General features: G+C 38.6%; 1 protein-coding gene across 1 annotated transcript; it reads right to left on the reverse strand.

The window, feature by feature from the left end:
- Positions 1–4067: 4067 nt before the first annotated feature.
- LOC128125767 (olfactory receptor 5B3-like) lies at positions 4068–4988 on the reverse strand. Its single transcript, XM_052763457.1, has one exon. The coding sequence runs from the start codon at positions 4986–4988 to the stop codon at positions 4068–4070; it is 921 nt and encodes a 306-aa protein (XP_052619417.1).
- Positions 4989–18999: the final 14011 nt, after the last annotated feature.

An 18999-nucleotide genomic window follows, 5' to 3' on the forward strand; every position in this document is an offset into this window, starting at 1 on the left:
ACATTATGAATTTGAGAGGGATTGGATGATACTAGAAGACTTTGGAGGAGAATGGACTAGTGCTTAAATTATGTGAATACAATATTTACATATAAAATTCTTTAAAAATTAATTTAAATATGAAATAGATATTTTTAAAAGAATAGTATAAAAAATCATTCAGTGTCTACATACAATGGTTAGGGGAAAATGGTATGCTTTTGGCTGTGATCAGAACAATTATGTCAGGTTAACAGATATCTTTATTTGAAAATTAAGTTTTAAAGAGTTATTTAATAAGATTAGTTAACAGAGGGAAGATTTGTGGTGAAGAATGCCTATGTGCAGACTTGGTAGGTATTTGAGGATGATATAATCATTGAGTCAGTTGGTTTGTTATGGATCACTCTTTATATTATGAATGAGGATCACTCAAACAATAGAAGTCTTAGAAAATAAATCTTAGGCTCCCTGAGTAAGAGGGAGTTTGCCAAGAGACTGCTTTTGAAATGGTTGCATCTTCAATTCTTTTGGAGCACTTCCTGTATCCTTATGTCCTTCAGGCTGGAACAAGATGACAAGTTTTCAAGAGCCTTTGTCTGCTGCCCAACATTACCTAGTACATGAGTCATTTCCTAACAATAAATCTCTTCTTTCCTCGTGTTTTCAAATTGTCTCTCTATCTGTCTCTGTCCTCCTTCATCTCTGTCAGTCTATCTGTGTCTCTTGCTGTGTTAAAATATATGTATATCACACATACATATGAACATACATACACACATGCACACATATATATAAATGCATGCATATATGCACACATATAATTCATTAATTTTTTAGTAAAAGATGACTTATACAAATTGTAGGAAAGTTAATGTGTAGATAAGATTGAAACCATAAGATTTCACAACAAAAAAGTAACAAACATAAAAGTAATGAACAGAATATTTAGAAAAAATTCACTGAAACAGAAGGTATGAAAAATTGTCATAATTCTACAACCTTAATCAGACAGAGACTATGCTTCTCAAAACAGTAGATGTTCCATTGCATGCAAACATTCCCATAAGATGAAAAATATACAAGAAGCTGGACATAGTGGCACAGGACTTTAATCCCAGCACTTGGGAGGCAGAGGCAGGTAGAATTATGTGAATTTCACTTCAAAGCCAGCTTGGTATACATAGCAAGCTTCAGTCCAGCCAATGCTACATAGTAAAACACAGTCACAAAAATAAGTATATTCAGATACAACTAGTCTTAGCAAATTATAAATGTTAGTGATTATAGGAGACAACTTTGTCAACCACAATACAAATTAAATAGAAAATCATTAGGAAAATTAAATATCCACTTATGTAAAGAGCATACTACAATCTAGGGTAAAGGAGAAACAATAAAGTACTTTGAGACAGAAAAATCAAAAGGCATATCTAAAAATTTTTGGTAGGCAGCAAAGGTTATGGTCACAAGAAATGGGAGACTGGAGAGAGAGAGAGAGAGAGAGAGAGAGAGAGAGAGAGAGAGAGAGAGAGAGAGAGAGAGGAGAGAGAGAAATAAGAATGATATGAGAATAGCTCAACATAAACCTTAAAAAAAACATTGGAAGGAAAATATATTAACACTGAGTTAAAATTTATGGAATATGGAAAACTGACAACTAGACAGTTGATTCTAATGGAAAGATCACTCTAAATGGTGTAATTTTGTAGACTGACTATAGAAAAAAGAAAAAAAGCACAAAAACTAAAATCATGAAATAAGGTGAGGGTATAATTGCAGACCTTACCTATGAGAGAATAACAATAGCACTTTTATGAATAACTAAACTTCAGAGAACACCAAGAAAATGCAAATTCCTGAAAATTGGCAGTACTAAAAGTGACTGTGGAGTAAGATACAATTGGAATGTGTCTATGACGAGCAGAGGGATTGACTAAAGAGTGATCTTTCCAAAAGAAAGTCATAGGAACAAGTAGTTTCATTTGTGAATTCTCTCCAAGTTTAGTAAAATCATAAGACTATGACAGAGAAGGAGCTTGTGAGGGGTTGCTACTGTGCCTATTGTGGATCTAACAGGTTACTGCAAATAAGAGGCTTACTGCAACCATGATTTTATAAGCCTAAAATCAGTCTCACTAAGAAGTTAGGGGTTCTGTAAGAGGCACGGTCACTCCATAGGCTTTAGGGAAGCTCTTTTCCTGTGTACACCAGCCTCTGCTAACTGAGGTCATTCTGTGTTCACATTACACTAATGTTGCTCCAGTGTCACATTACCAGCTACCTGTCACCTGTAGCTAAAACGTCCTATCCTAAATCCTATTCATAAGGACAAATGGGATTGCCTTTGGTGCATACATGGAAAATCACAGTGGTTTCTCATTTATTAATTAATTAATTTATTTATTTATTCTATGTGTTTTTCACATCATGTATCTTGATCCCATTCATTCCCTGTCCCTTCACATCCACCCTCTGCCCCTGGAAACCGCCCCCCCCCCCATAAAACCAAATTCAGGAGATAAAAACCCTGTCTCGAAAAACCAAAAAAAAAAAAAAGGAAGAAAATAAAATGAGAAACATTTGAAAAAAGGGAAGCCGCAGTGCGACCCAACAAATCACACCATAAACCCCTTTGTCCATAAATCGCTGTTTGCAAGCGTTCCTTGCAAAGAGTCATTAGTCTGGTTCAAGGCCACTGGTCTCCACTACGTGTTTGATGCCATTCTTAATATCCTTATCCTGATGTGTCAGTATTATCTGTACTAAGAGAGAGAGAGAAAGAACATGAAGATTGGCTGGTAGGGAAGTGGGTAGGATCTGAGAGGAGTTGAAGGGGAAAGAATATGATCAAATATATCATATGAAAAAATTAAGTATTAAAATATTATTAATTAAAAATAATATTGAAAGTTTTTTTATATTTTATTTTATTTTTCTTTATTAAGAAATTTTCTACTCACTTCTCATGCTATCCACAGACCACCCCCTCCTCCCTCTTCCCATCCCCAGCCCTCTTTCCCAAGCCACCCCACATCCCCACATCCCCCAAATCGAGGTCTCCCATTGGGAGTCAGCAGAGCCTGGCACACTGAGCCTAGGCAGGTCCAAGCCTCTTCCCACTGCACCAAGGCTGTGCAAGGTGTCTCACTACAGGCACCGGATTCCCAGAAGCCTGCCCATGCACCAGGGACAGATCCTGATTCCCCTGCCTGAGTGCCCCCAAACAGTTCGAGCCAAACAACCGTCTTCCGTGTCCAGAGGACCTAGTCCACTCACATGGGGGCTCCACAGCCACCAGTCCACAGTTCATGGGCTTCCACTAGTGTGGTCCGTCATCTCTGCACATCCTCCTATCATGATCTCGACGTCCCTCACCTGCAGTATCTCTCCTCTCTCTCATCAATTGGATTCCCGTAACTCAGTCTGGTGCCTGGCCGTGGATCTCTGTATCTGCCTCCATCTGTCACTGTACAAAGGCTCTATGATGAAAGCTAGGTTATTTGCTAGACTGGTCACCAGAATAGACTGGTCCAGGCACCCTCTGGACTACTGCAAGCAGACCAAGGTGGGGTCAACCTTGAGGATTCCTGAGAGCCTCCCCAGCACCCTGCCTCTTCCTATTCCCATGATGTCCTCATCTATCATGGTATCTTCCTCTCTGCCCTCCCACTCTGTCTCTGTTCCAGCTTGACCCTCCCATTTCCCTATGTTCTCATCCCCCACTCCTTGCCCTCTGCCACCACCACCCCAAACCTAGTTCACTCATGTAGATCTCATCCACTTCTCCTTCACGGGGTCATCCATGTGTCCCTCCTAGGGCCTTTTCCTGTAAGCTAGCCTCTCTGGAGTTGTGGGTTGCAGTCTGGCCATCCCTTCCCTCCCATTTAGTATCCACTTATGAGTGAGTACATACTAAGGTTTTTAACATTAATGAATAAAACTTTTCTGGATCATTACTGAACTCATCAGTGTGATATATAAATCTCACTGTCCATAATTTTACTTAGAATATAAAAAGGAGCAGGAATTAATCCAGGTATTCCGTATCTTCATAAGATAAAAATAATCAAAAGATTATTTGGCTTCTAAGCCATCCTTCTGAACGCATTCATGACCTCCTTGTTCCTTAGGCTGTAGACCAGTGGGTTCAACATAGGGATGACCATAGTGTAGAAGACAGACGCAATTTTGTCAGTATCCATAGAATGACTGGAGCTGGGCTGTAAGTACATGAAGATAAGAGTCCCATAGAAAATAGAGACTGAAGTAAAGTGGGACGCACAAGTAGATATAGCCTTGCGATATCCTCTACCTGTGTGCATCTTTAGGATGGTGATAAAAATGAACATGTAGGATATTAAGATAACCACAAGAGCAAAGAAGATATTGAAACTGGCTAAGTCAATAAGAATAAGCTCATTAACATGTCTATCAGAGCAAGAGAGAACCATGACTGCTGGAACATCACAGAAAAAGTGGTGGACCACATTAGACCCACAAAAGGAGAGCCTGAATGTGTCTTCAGTGTATATGGAGCCATTCAGGAAACCATAGACATAGCAACTTATGACCAGCCATGCACACACACTTGTAGTCATGGTGGTGGCATAGTGTAGGGGCTTACACACTGCTGCATATCGATCATAGGCCATTGAGGCCAACAAGAAATTCTCAATAGTGCCAAAGGATCCAAAGAAGAAAATCTGAGCAGCACAAGCTCTGTAGGAGATGACCTTTTCTCTTAAGAAAAACCCAGCCATGACTGTGGGAGTGACAGCTGAAGAGTAACAAAAGTCCACCAGAGACAGGTTACCTAAGAAAAAGTACATGGGGGTGTGGAGCCGAGAGTCAAAAAAAATCAACATGAATAGCCCCAGGTTCCCCAACAGGGTGATGGTGTAGATGAGGAGGAAGGTGATGAAGAGGGGAAGCTGCAGGCCTGGGGCATCAGTGAGTCCCATGAGAATAAACTGTGTCACTTCTGTCCTGTTCTCCATCACTGTCATCTGACAGCACTAGATGATCTGCAGCAATGAGGAAAAAAGGACATACTGATAAAGAAACTGAACTAAAATTGGAATATATAAGGCAAGACACATTCTTATTATAGAAACAGTTATCAATTCAAGGTAATGAAATAGAAAATCAAATTTGGTACATTAATTATACACAGGAGAATAAACTACAAAATTTGAAGAATACTAATGATTCATCCATGTGATTAAAAAATATTATAACCTGTTGCTTGAAATGTAAACAACTTCATAATTTATCAAAATTATTTTTATAGATACTATCTATGTACAAAATCACTCATCCTGACTTCAGTAGTTGATATTTCTGCTTCACTCACCTTTTTAGAATAAATATGGACATTAGGTATATGCTTTTCCTATCTCATTTCAACAATATTATCGATTTTCTTATTATACCATTGTGGATTATGAAGGATAAGGATTGAGAAATTGACTCATTCATTGTACAAGTATTAATTAGATTTCTGCCTTATACTAAAATGAACCCTTAACACGTACTAATACATTCCTAAGTTTAATGGTCTAAACTGAGTTAAGATTGCACTGAATTTAAACCAATTTATTATTACCATATGTCTATGTTGGTTTAAACATACTTTGGAGTATATTTTGATCAACTCAGTTTTTGTGCCGTTTACTAGCAGACTATCACTGAAGGTTAAATAAACCCTAAAACAAAATTCATGAGGGTGAAATGCTTTTTATTTCCATTGTAAAAGTATCATCAGGAAACTAACAAGCTCTGGGTTGTGTTTTAACCTCTTATGCAAAAATCACCCTTTATTACTGCCTGTATATCTACATATGTCTGCAAAAATGGGACAGACTGTTTATTAAAAGCATAAAATTTTATTAAGATATGGAAGGGTTTAAATCTTGAATGTAAATAACACACTTCTATGAAGAGTAGATGTGCTGGGGTGAGTAGGGTGGGAAGGTTTTCATCATGCAAAAGAAATTCTGAGTCAAAGAATAGCATACCATCAAACTTAGCAGATACAGAACCTAGTTTCTAGAAGAAATGTATAAGAGACTTACTGTTTGACCCCCCCCAGTGTGACTAGTCCTAACCTAACTCCTCTGAACATTACATCTCCCTCTGCAAAAAGAAGTAATGAAGCCTCTTTTGAGATATAACTGTGAGAATTAAACAAGATAATAAAGGGAAAGTAACATAATAATGCATGGCAAGCACAGCCTGATGCTTGCTATCATATTGTAATTACACTGAGACAATGGTCTTTATACTGATTTGGTCAAAGTGGACACTGACGTATACAGATTCAGTCTGGGAGTAATTTTCAACTTCAAATTTCTCTCCCTGATTTACCTTTCTCCCTATTGAAGGGTTACTAAGATCCCCTGTGCCTTCCCTAGTTCTTTCTCATTCTTTTCTTACTCAAAGGATATGAGTTTTGTAAACTATCCATTCTCAAGTATTCTTCCTTGAAATCATATTTTAGTTTGGGTAAAAGGATTTGTTCATCATAAAACTCATTCATTCTCTGTGTTATTATTGTCATGGCTGGACAAATCAGCAAGACAAATGGTTGAAAAGTTCAAACATGGGGGTTTCCTTAAGCTCACGTATCTATTATAATGGAAAGTTCCATGACTTTTTTTTCATTTGGATCTATTCTTACATGATAGTACTTAAAAATTTTTAACTATTATCTTTGGTGGATCTGGGAAATTGCTCAGTGGGTTAGAATTCAGCCATTGGAAGGGTATGCAACCGGTTCTAGTTATGATGTGTTCTTTACTATACTTCTCATAAACTTTTAGCAACTTAATTTCATGAGGATGACACATAAAGATACCATATTTATCAACCTTAACAGCCATGATTAGTTTTAATCTATGTTTCACAAAAAAATAATGGTATTACATATGTATATGTGCATATGCAGAGCAGAAGGAATTGTTTTTAACTTTTTCATTAAGTAAAATGAGGGTTTGGTATGTTTCTGGTGTTCTAAAGAAATTATAGCAAGTACAAAGGAAAACTCAAAAAGCAAGCTTCACTTACAGTGTCTTCATACATCTATGCTTTGAATCACATCTTCAATGTGTACAGACAAGCAGCAGGGAAGAACACCAGATTCTATGGGAAAGGTTAAAATGAAGTTCACAGCATGTTAACTCACTGAGGACCATTGCATATGTTAAATGATTATCTCATTCACTTTTCCAGATTTTTTGCCTCCAATGGAAGATGAAGATGACTCTGATAAAGTAAGCAACTAATCAATTAGAGTTCTTTGTGTTTATTTTGTTTGTAGAATTTTTTTAAACATAAGCATGTTTCACAAAGTTCAGAAAACCCCCTATGATGTACAGGTTTGTATTTGTTACCCAAATTCTCCCAAGGTTTTGAGAAAACAACTGCAACTGTCTTTCTCTTTTTACCATAAGTACCTGCTCCTGTGTTAATAACATATCTCAATAACAACCCTGAAGACATACAGAATCTTACCTGTTTGTTGAAAGAAAAAAAAACAAAAGTCAATGAAGACTTTGCCTGAAGCCACAAAAACCACAGTGTAATATCACATAAATTCTGTCAGAGGGGGTTCCCCTCAATTAGTAGTCAGTAGGTTCCAGGTTCTCAAAGGCAATGGAAAAAATTATTAATACATACATTCAATTTCTGAATCAACCATGAATTCTTAAGTCTTCTGGAAGATTCACTTATGACTTGCTTATCTATAAAATGGAAGATTATAACTCTCACATAATTAAGATTGTGTCTGTAAAATAACAATTAGAAGTCTATAAACCATCTCACAAAGAGACTGTAATTTAAAACCTTTATCCTTGGAATTCCCTTTTGGTCTCTGAGTGTTTTTCTTGACCATGGTTGAAAGCTTATAGCAAATCATCAAGTCAGAAGCTCTATGGATACTAACATGATCATCATCCACGTCAGGGAATAATAACAAAGCATGACATATAGTGAGTTCTTTTTAAAACAATGTCATGTAGACTCTTCTGTGTAGGTCTATCGAGGCTTGCATACAGTTTGCAGCTGTGGAAACTTCTTCTCTGAAATCGTCAGCAATTCCTGATTCTACTTTCTGGAAAAGCAGCAATTAAATCAACTATGGGGATGAAATTCATGATTTTAATTGCTCACAGGATTTTTAAATTAAAATATAATTACATTGTTCTTTCTTGTCCCTTTTCTCCCTCCAACCCCTCCCATGGGCCATCCTTCATCCCTCTCAAATTTGTGGCCTCTTTTTAATTAATTGTTTCTGTTACATACACATCACTTCAGTCACTTAAATAGGTCATGTGAACTTTTGGTTGACAATTTCTCCAGCCTCTGGCATTAAGTATATTTTTGTTATCAATGTAAGTATTCTTTTTCTAGAATATTCTTAAATATAGTCCTGGAGTATGTGGCCTTTGGGTCTTACATTTATCACACAAAACACTAGAAGTTGTTCCCCTTTTCACTTATGTCTTAATTGGGTCCACATTTTTGAAGAGTAGGATGCCATTATATTAACATTGCAAAATTTTCATTCTCAAATTGAGGTAAATTTGTGTTTTAACACTAGATGATTAGACATAAATTTGATTTATAAAAAGAACTGTTATGTATGGTGTTTTGTGTGGCCACAACATTTGTTGTGTGATTAGAAAACATAGGAGTTGGGTTGATACTCTTATTAATGTTTCCTTTGATTTTTGAGATTAAAAAAGAGATTACATAATTACAACCTTTCTCCTTTCCTCCCTCCAAACCCTTCCAATATACCCACCTTTCTCTCTTTCAAATTCATGTCTTCCTTTTCATTGATTGTTGCTGCATGAATATGTGTGTATGTGTGTATATGTCCTGTTATATATTCTGTTCAGTTCTATATAATGTTACTCATATATAAATTTATAGGTATGACAATGTGATATTAGATACTAATTCATGGACTGTTCCCTGTAGAAAACTTTTGTTCCCAGTCTTAGAATTACTTTGTTGCCAAGCTACTATATTTTATTAGTAGAGAAACCTCAACATGGAATAGTCAATAACTTGATTTGGCTTTCTTTTTATTTTTTTAAATTTATTCATACAGTAAAATTGACTTGTCTCATACATTAAAATTGACCATAGTCTCTCCTCTCCTCTACCAGTCCTCCCCACACCTCCCCTCTCCCACAGATCCACTGTTCCTCCATTTCTCTTGGAAAAGTGCAGACCTTCCAGTTATATCAACCAAACATGGCATAAGATACAATAAGACTAGGCATAAACCATCATATCAAGGCTGGACAAGGCAACCTAGTAGGAGGAAAAAGGTCCCACAAGCAGGCAAAAGAGTCCAAGTTACCCCTACTCCCTTTTTAAGGGTTCAAACAAAACCCCCAGGCTAAACAACCACAGCATGTATGCAGAGGGCCTAGTGAAAACCCATGCAGGCTCCATGGTTATAGCTTCAGTCTTTGTGAGGCCCTATGAGCCCTCCTTAGTTAATTCTGTGGGCTATGTTCTCCTGGTATTCTAAATCCTTCCTCTTCCTCTTCATTAGGGTTCCCCAAGTGGTGGATCTCTATATCTGCTCCCATCATCCCATCAACTGCTGGAGGAAACCTCTTTGATAACAATTGGACTAAACATTGATCTGTAAGCATAGCAAAATATCTTTAGGAATCAATCCATTGACTTTTTTTGGTTTGTTGTGTTTAGTTCTACCTTAGGTCTCTGAGCCATCCAGCTTCAGCATCCTTGCCATCTAGGCAGCATAGGGCAGGAGCTCCCCATCATGGCCTGGGCCTCAAGTTAGACCAGTCATTGTTTTGTAACTCCCACATACTCTGAGCCACCATTGATTGCCCCCAGCGCATCTTGCAGGCAGATCAGGTTGTGGGTGGTAGCTTTTGTGGCTGGATTCTTGTCCCAGTATCACCACTGGGAACCTAGTCTCTTTATAGGAGATGGCTGGTTCAGTCTCCATATGGACTGGGGGCTGGTGGAGATGGGATGAGGAGGGATCAGCTTGGGAAGGGACAAAAGGAGAGAGTATGGGGAGAGACAACTGGAATGGGTGGTTATCTAGGGAGCAGTATAGAAACCTTATACAATGGAAACTTCCTGGAACCTATGAGGGTGACCCTAGCTAGCAGTTTTTTGAGTAGGGTTGAGGTTTCCTGGGCTTCTGTTCATTGTTCATTGACGTTAGCAGGTCTTTTGTTGTTGTGATTGTTCAGCTCATGTTTAGTCAGTCATGCTGATGAGAGTTTATGGATGAGACTCCCAACATTTCTAGGAGACACAGTCGAATAGAAAACTTACTGCTCCCCAGATCTTACACTCTTCCTGACCTTCCCCTTCACTCATACCAACACAATTCTTCACAGACCTGGAAAAAATAATACTCAACTTCATATGGAAAAACAAAAAACCCAGGATAGCCAAAGGAATCCTGTACAATAACACAACTTCTGGAGGCATCACGATCCCTGACTTCAAGCTCTACTATAGACCTACAGTAATAAAAACAGCTTGGTACTGGCATAAAAACCGACATGTGGACCAATGGAATCGAATTGAAGACCCTGACATTAATCCGCACACCTATGAACATATAATTTTTGACAAAGAAGCCAAAAGCGCACAATGGAAAAAAGAAAGCATCTTCAACAAATGGTGCTGGCAAAACTGGATATCAACATGTAGAAGGCTGCAAATAGATCCATATCTATCACCGTGCACAAAACTTAAGTCCAAGTGGATCAAGGACCTCAACATAAATCCAGCTACTCTGAACCTGCTAGAAGAGAAAGTAGGAAGTAGTCTTGAACGCATTGGCATAGGAGACTACTTCCTAAATAGAACACCAGTAGCACAGACTCTGAGACAAACAATCAATCAATGGGACCTCTTGAAACTGAGAAGCTTTTGTAGAGCAAAGGATACGGTCAACAAGGCAAAGCGACAGCCTACAGAATGGGAAAAGATCTTCACCAACCCCACATCTGACAGAGGACTGATATCCAGAATATATAGGGAACTCAAGAAATTAGACATCAAAATGCCCAACAGTCCAATTAAGAAATGGGCTATAGAACTAAACAGAGAATTCTCAACAGAGGAAACTCAAATGGCCGAAAGACATTTAAGGAACTGCTCAACATCCCTAATCATCAGGGAAATGCAAATCAAAACAACTCTGAGATACCACCTTACGCCTGTCAGAATGGCTAAGATCAAAAACACTGAAGACACCTTATGCTGGAGAGGATGTGGAGCTAGGGGAACTCTCCTTCACTGCTGGTGGGAATGCAAGCTTGTACAACCACTTTGGAAATCAATATGGCGCTTTCTTAGAAAATTGGGAATCAATCTCCCCCAAGATCCAGCTATACCACTCTTGGGCATATACCCAAGAAATGCTCAACCACACCATAAGAGCACTTGTTCAGTTATGTTCATATCAGCATTGTTTGTAATAGCCAGAACATGGAAACAACCCAGATGCCCTTCAACTGAAGAATGGATAAACAAAATGTGGTACATATACACAATGGAATACTACTCAGCAGAGAAAAACAATGGCATCATGAGGTTTGCAGACAAATGGATGGATCTAGAAAAAATCATCCTGAGTGAGGTAACCCAGACTCAGAAAGACAAACATGGTATGTACTCACTCATAGCAGGATACTAGACATGAAACAAGGATGACTTGTCTGCTACTCACATCACCAGGGAGGCTACCTGGAAAACAGGACCCCAAGAAAGACACAGGGATCACCCAATGACAGAGAAATGGAATGAGATCTACATGAACAGCCTGGACATGAGTGGGGGTAATGAAAGGCGAGGGTTGAGGGAAAGAGAGCTTGGGGGAGCGGGAGATCCCAGCTGGATCAACAACAGAGAGGGAGAACAAGGAATAGGAGACCATGGTAAATAAAGACCACATGAGAATAGGAAGAAGCAAAGTGCTAGAGAGGCCCACAGAAATCCACAAAGATACCCACACAACAGACTGCTGGCAGAGGTCGAGAGACAGCCTGAACTGACCTACTCTGGTGATGGGATGGCCAAAGTGATCTTTAAGCCTTTTGTCTATGAATTGTATTGTAGAGGTATGCTTTCAAACTGGGATCCACTACTCTAAATTTGTTTGGTTGTGGTTTTCTGTAATGGAATGTGTCACAAATAGAAGTTCATTGCATATGTCGTAGATTTTTAGTATAATTGCTTATGACTTTCAGGAGTCCTTACTGTTATCTTAATCTCCTCCTTCTATCTTCTGTATTTACTTCCTCCATTCCTAATTAGAGCTCCTCTCTTTTCCAATTCCCAGAACAGATCACTTCTACCTTGCTGTTCCTCATTCTATTGTTACCCAACCATCTAATCTGACCACGATCCCATTTTACTTTGTTGGTTTCTGCAGTTATTCTAGGATATGTATTCTCATCAGAAGATTTGTAGCTAGGACCTTCCAATAAGAAAGAACATGAAATATTTGTCTTTCAGAGTCTAGGTTACTTCACTCAATATGATTTTTCTAGTTCTATCCATTGCCATGCATATTTCATGGTTTAATTTTTCTTTACAGCTAAATAGTATTCTGCGGTGTATATATACCACATATTCATTATTCATGCATCACTTGAGGGACTTTTAGGTTGTTTCTACTTCCTAAAAATTTGTGAATATAACAGCAATGAACATGGATGAGCAAGTATGTAGATTAGGATGTTGAGTCCTTTGGACATACATCAAGGAGTGGTATACCAGGGTCATATGATACATTTGTTTTTAACTTTTTGATAATTTTTCACACTGATTTTCATAGTAGATACACCAGTTTGCTATCCCAAATACAGCGAATGGGAATCAACATTTTTCCAAACCCACTACAACACTTGTTGATTATTTTGTTGATCTTTGCCATTCTGACTGGGGTAAGATAAAATCTGAATGCTGTTTGAATTTGCATTTCCCTAATTGCAATAGACAGCTAAAATTAAGCGTCATTTGGGGGGGGAGTAATAAGAAAAACTAATACAGTAGAAACTTCCTAAAGAGTGTGTGTGTGTGTGTGTGTGTGTGTGTGTGTGTGTGTGTGTGTGTGTGATCTAAATGAAATTGCCAAATAATATGGGAGAACAGAACCCCAGTGTTGCTAGAGTTTTTCTGCCTGGCCCACAGTCAGGGCAAATCTCTCTCTCACCCGCCAGTCCCAAGCCGCTCAAACCCGATCAAGTAAACACAGAGACTTATATTGGTTACAAACTGTATGGCCGTGGCAGGCTTCTTGCTAACTGTTCTTACAGCTTAAATCAATCCATTTCTATTAATCTATACCTTGCCACGTGGCTTGTGGCTTACCGGTACTTTACATCTTCCTTGTCCTGATGGCGGCTCGCAGTGTCTCCCTGACTCAGCCTTCCACTTCCCAGCCCTATTCTCCTCCTTGTTCCGCCTATACTTCCTGCCTGGCCACGGGCCAATCAGTGATTTATTCATTGACCAGTCAGCAACACATTTGACATACAGACCATCCCACAGCACCCCAGCTATCTCTGGTCATAGAAAAAGCTTTCAGTACCAGGATTGGGTTACATCTATGCAGCAGTTGTCCAAAGGGGCCCCATGGGAATCCATAAACAACCTAAAGGCAGTTGTCAAGCATTCAGGTTGCTCACTACAAACTGACAGCAAGGCCCCATTGCTAAAAACAACACCTACACAACCCACTGAACATGGAAATGTCAAGTTGTTGCCTACACAGAGCCTCTACCCCTAGAATCTTTGGTAAACGACGATACTCTGAATCCTACCGAAATAGAAATAAACACTAAGCCAGAAACAAACACAGTGATCTACAATGGTGTGCTGTCCACCACATATGCTAGGGAAATGGTAGCACAAGCTTGTAGGAGTAGCAACCAATGTCTTATTTTACTTAAGGCTCATTCAATGAGATGGAGCCCATACCCATCTCTGCTTGGGTGACAAAGAACCAGAACCCAGGGACCTATGGTAAAACCAAGTAATGATGATCAAAGAAAGAAAGAAAGAAAGAAAGAAAGAAAGAAAGAAAGAAAGAAAGAAAGAAAGAAAGAAAGAAAGAAGAAATAAAAGAAGAAAAAAGAAAGAAAAAGAAAAAATGTAGTGATAAAATGACTCCTGGTGATATTCTGCTTTACTCATAGATCAGTTCCTTGCCCAGCCATCATCAGGGGAAGCTTCCTTCTACAGCAGATGGGAACAAATACAGAGTGTGACATTCAGACATTACAGACAGACAGACAGAGACCTTGAAACACTCAGCTCTAAATGGGATGTCTCCATCAAAGCCCTACTCTCAGTTCAGAGAACCCTGTAGAACAGGAAGCCAAAAAAAGTGTAAGAGCCAGTAGGGATTGATGACCCCAAATAAACTAAGCCCACTAAATCAACATATGCATAGACAATATGAACTCACAGAGACTGAAGCAGAATGTACAGAGGTCACACAAGTTTGCACCAGGTTATCTTTGTTTATGTTATGGCTTCCAGATGAGTATGTGAATTACTCATGTGCCTTTTCTTGGCCTCATTGTTATTTCCTGTCTAACATTGTTGTGATAGTTTATGTTTTATCTTATAATATTTTGTTTTGCTATATTTTTTAAAGTGAATTAATGAACAAAAATATAGCCCCTAGGGGAAAGGTAACAAATAAACTGTCATCTATACCTGCTGGGAGAGGGAAAATATTTTTTTTCCAGTGGAGTGACACTGGGTCTATCACCCACTCAAGGGCAGGCCTCATGATCAGGAGTAAGCGAACAACATATACTGGATCATAGCTTTTTGTATGTGCTTTATTTGGTTAGAGTTTGGTGGTGGTTTTTTTCTGTTTAGGTATTGTTTCATTTTGTTTTCTTGGTTGTGTGGGCTTTGTTGTATCAGGTTTGTTTTTCATTTCTTTTTTTCAGAAATGACTTAAAGTTGGGGCCTATGGGATGTCTTTCTGTATGCTATGAGTATGTGTTGCTCTCATGGATTAATAAATAAAGCTGTTTGGCCAATGGCAAGGCAGAATAAGGTTAGGTGTTACATTCAAACTGAAGATGAAGATGAAGAAGGGTGGAGTTGGGACAGACACGAGCTCACTGCCCAAGGAGGAACATGTCAGTAGACCGGCAATGCCACAGCCATGTGGCAATACATAGATTAATAGAAGTGGATTAATTTCAAATAAAGGAGCTAGCTAGCAAGAAGCCCAAACCATAGACCAAACAGTTTATAATTAATATTAAACCTCTGAGTGATTATTTTATAAGTGACTGCAGGACCACAGGACCAGGTGGGATAGAGAAAGGCATCAGGCTACAAATGGTGCTCAAATGTGCTGGCAAGAATTTCCACCTAAAACCTGAAAGAGCTTTAAGAAGATTCTAAAATAGAGTTAAGAGCAGCTTCCTAGTTCATGTCTCTCTCTCATGCAAGTCACAGAACAGAGACACTGTGGCATTTGAGCTTGAGCACAGTGTGGTGGATTCCTGCCATAATACACAGAGGCATCTCCAAGCCATGCAGCATGCTGTGTGGCAGATTTAACTTTTGCTGTAAGGTTTCTGGGATGCACGCTGCTTGGTGGAGGCATATACCTACTACTTCCCTATGGTGATATTTTATTTTGTACTAAAATGTTATTTGTATGTTAATAAATAAAGTTGCCCCGGGATCAGAGCTACTAGCAAGCCATAGGAAAGCTGGGCAGTGGTGGTGCATGCCTTTAATCCCAGCACTTGGTAGGCAGAGCTAGGTAGATCTCTGTGTGTTCAGGGATACAGCCAGCATTGGAGACACACACCTTTAATCTTAATACCAACCATAGAAGACATGGAGGTCTGTACAGGCAGGCAGTGATGAGGCGGTCATGTGGTTGGATTTACAACCAATGAGAAGGCAGAACCGAAAGTCTTTATAAAGACTTTAACACAGGAAGTAGCTCTCTTTTGGAGAGGTAGGACCACTGCAGGAGGAAGGGTAAGGTTTTAGCTCTTAGCTCTGACCTCTTGGCTTTCTTCTTTGAATTGGTTCTGTGTTTCTTATTTAATAAGAAGGTTGGTTACATCTACACTTCCCATAGTTAGTGGTAGTTCCAGAGTATCTCCCAGAGCTGATGGTAAATGTGCCTCCACTATGTTAAAAAACCAAGTGGGGAGGAGCCATCAGTTAAAAATGCAGCTTCGGTCCTAGACATGTAGCTTAACAATTTAAAAACTTTCCTGGTCAGAAAGGCATTACAGATACACAATAGGACAGATTCAAATAGAAAAATCTCTAAATGGTTTACAGTGTGTCTAAAAATGTACATAGGCTTGGAAGAGAGGAAAAGGAGTATAGGCAATTATATAAAGAAATAAATAGTTTTTAAAATAAAGTCTTCAAAGAGACAATAAAAGTAATATAAAAAATAAGCCACAGAAAGATGGAAAATATACAGAGTCTAGATTATGTATATTATTGTATTTTATTTGAATTCTTACTGTTAATGAGCTAACTGCAGAAAGACATTTGATTGTAAAGGCTGCAAAGTTAAACCAACATATATATTTTAAAAGTATCTTGACTTCAAAATTTGGGTCTAAGAATATGTTGCTTTGGAAAAGAAGTTCTGCTTTTGTTTCCACAGTGGATGAGAAGCTATGGATTCCTTCAAGGTTAATATGGTTCCATAAGGAAGACCCCCAGAGAACTCTCCAATGGGATCTATGGTCCAGATGATCCAATATCCAGAACAGCTTCAACGTGACAGGCTAAGACAGTGCAGCCTCACAGACTACTACAGTAAAGACTAGACCATAATTCTAAATTTTCTCAGGATCTCCATAAGATTATCAGTGTCCCCAATCAGCAGAAAGTAATATAGAAAGCTATGCCCAAATTCCCAAAATATTATTTATAAATGTTTGTTTTTATCTAAAGGGGGTGATTATAATGGTTAATGGTCATAGTAGATTTCTTTCTAAAGAAAAAAGAGGGAGATGTATAGAAATGATTTTAAAAAAAGGGTAGATTATTGCATCTACTTTAATCCAAAAAACAACTATTAATTTCAAAATACTTTACATTGGTATGGGTTTTGGTTTATTGATACAAATTTAAGGTCAATTTTGTTATATTGTATGTATATTTCTACTCTTTTTTAAGGTATTATATTTATGCAACTCATTTAAAATTGTAATGTATCATTAAGAAATACAGATTAATAGTCAACTATAATAAACAAATTTATAGTCATATTAGTTAAATTTTCTAGATATACAAAGATATATTTCAATTAGATAGATAATCTTCAAACACTTCAAAGACCTATAGAATATGACATTTAAAATATTTTAAAAACATAAGACTTTTCTGTCCTGTACAATAACACAACTTCTGGAGGCATCACGATCCCTGACTTCAAGCTCTACTATAGAGCTACAGTAATAAAAACAGCTTGGTACTGGCATAAAAACCGACATGTGGACCAATGGAATCGAATTGAAGACCCTGACATTAATCCGCACACCTATGAACATATAATTTTTGACAAAGAAGCCAAAAGTGCACAATGGAAAAAAGAAAGCATCTTCAACAAATGGTGCTGGCAAAACTGGATATCTACATGTAGAAGGCTGCAAATAGATCCATATCTATCACCGTGCACAAAACTTAAGTCCAAGTGGATCAAGGACCTCAACATAAATCCAGCTACTCTGAACCTGCTAGAAGAGAAAGTAGGAAGTAGTCTTGAACGCATTGGCATAGGAGATCACTTCCTAAATAGAACACCAGTAGCACAGACTCTGAGAGAAACCATCAATCAATGGGACCTCTTGAAACTGAGAAGCTTTTGTAGAGCAAAGGATACGGTCAACAAGGCAAAGCGACAGCCTACAGAATGGGAAAAGATCTTCACCAACCCCACATCTGACAGAGGACTGATATCCAGAATATATAAGGAATTCAAGAAATTAGACATCAAAATGCCCAACAGTCCAATTAAGAAATGGGCTACAGAACTAAACAGAGAATTCTCAACAGAGGAAACTCAAATGGCCGAAAGACATTTAAGGAACTGCTCAACATCCCTAATCATCAGGGAAATGCAAATCAAAACAACTCTGAGATACCACCTTACGCCTGTCAGAATGGCTAAGATCAAAAACACTGAAGACACCTTATGCTGGAGAGGATGTGGAGCTAGGGGAACTCTCCTCCACTGCTGGTGGGAATGCAAGCTTGTACAACCACTTTGGAAATCAATATGGCGCTTTCTTAGAAAATTGGGAATCAATCTCCCCCAAGATCCAGCTATACCACTCTTGGGCATATACCCAAGAAATGCTCAACCACACCATAAGAGCACTTGTTCAGCAATGTTCATATCAGCATTGTTTGTAATAGCCAGAACATGGAAACAACCCAGATGCCCTTCAACTGAAGAATGGATAAACAAAATGTGGTACATATACACAATGGAATACTACTCAGCAGAGAAAAACAATGGCATCATGAGGTTTGCAGATAAATGGATGGATCTAGAAAAAATCATCCTGAGTGAGGTAACCCAGACTCAGAAAGACAAACATGGTATGTACTCACTCATAGCAGGATACTAGACATGAAACAAGGATGACTTGTCTGCTACTCACATCACCAGGGAGGCTACCTGGAAAACAGGACCCCAAGAAAGACACAGGGATCACCCAATGACAGAGAAATGGAATGAGATCTACATGAACAGCCTGGACATGAGTGGGGGTAATGAAAGGCGAGGGTTGAGGGAAAGAGAGCTTGGGGGAGCGGGAGATCCCAGCTGGATCAACAACAGAGAGGGAGAACAAGGAATAGGAGACCATGGTAAATGAAGACCACATGAGAATAGGAAGAAGCAAAGTGCTAGAGAGGCCCACAGAAATCCACAAAGATACCCCCACAACAGACTACTGGCAATGGTCGAGAGACAGCCCG

This window comes from Peromyscus californicus, unplaced genomic scaffold, assembly GCF_007827085.1.
Source record: "Peromyscus californicus insignis strain IS unplaced genomic scaffold, ASM782708v3 Scaffold_4__1_contigs__length_199733344, whole genome shotgun sequence".
In the NCBI taxonomy this organism is placed as follows: domain Eukaryota; kingdom Metazoa; phylum Chordata; class Mammalia; order Rodentia; family Cricetidae; genus Peromyscus; species Peromyscus californicus.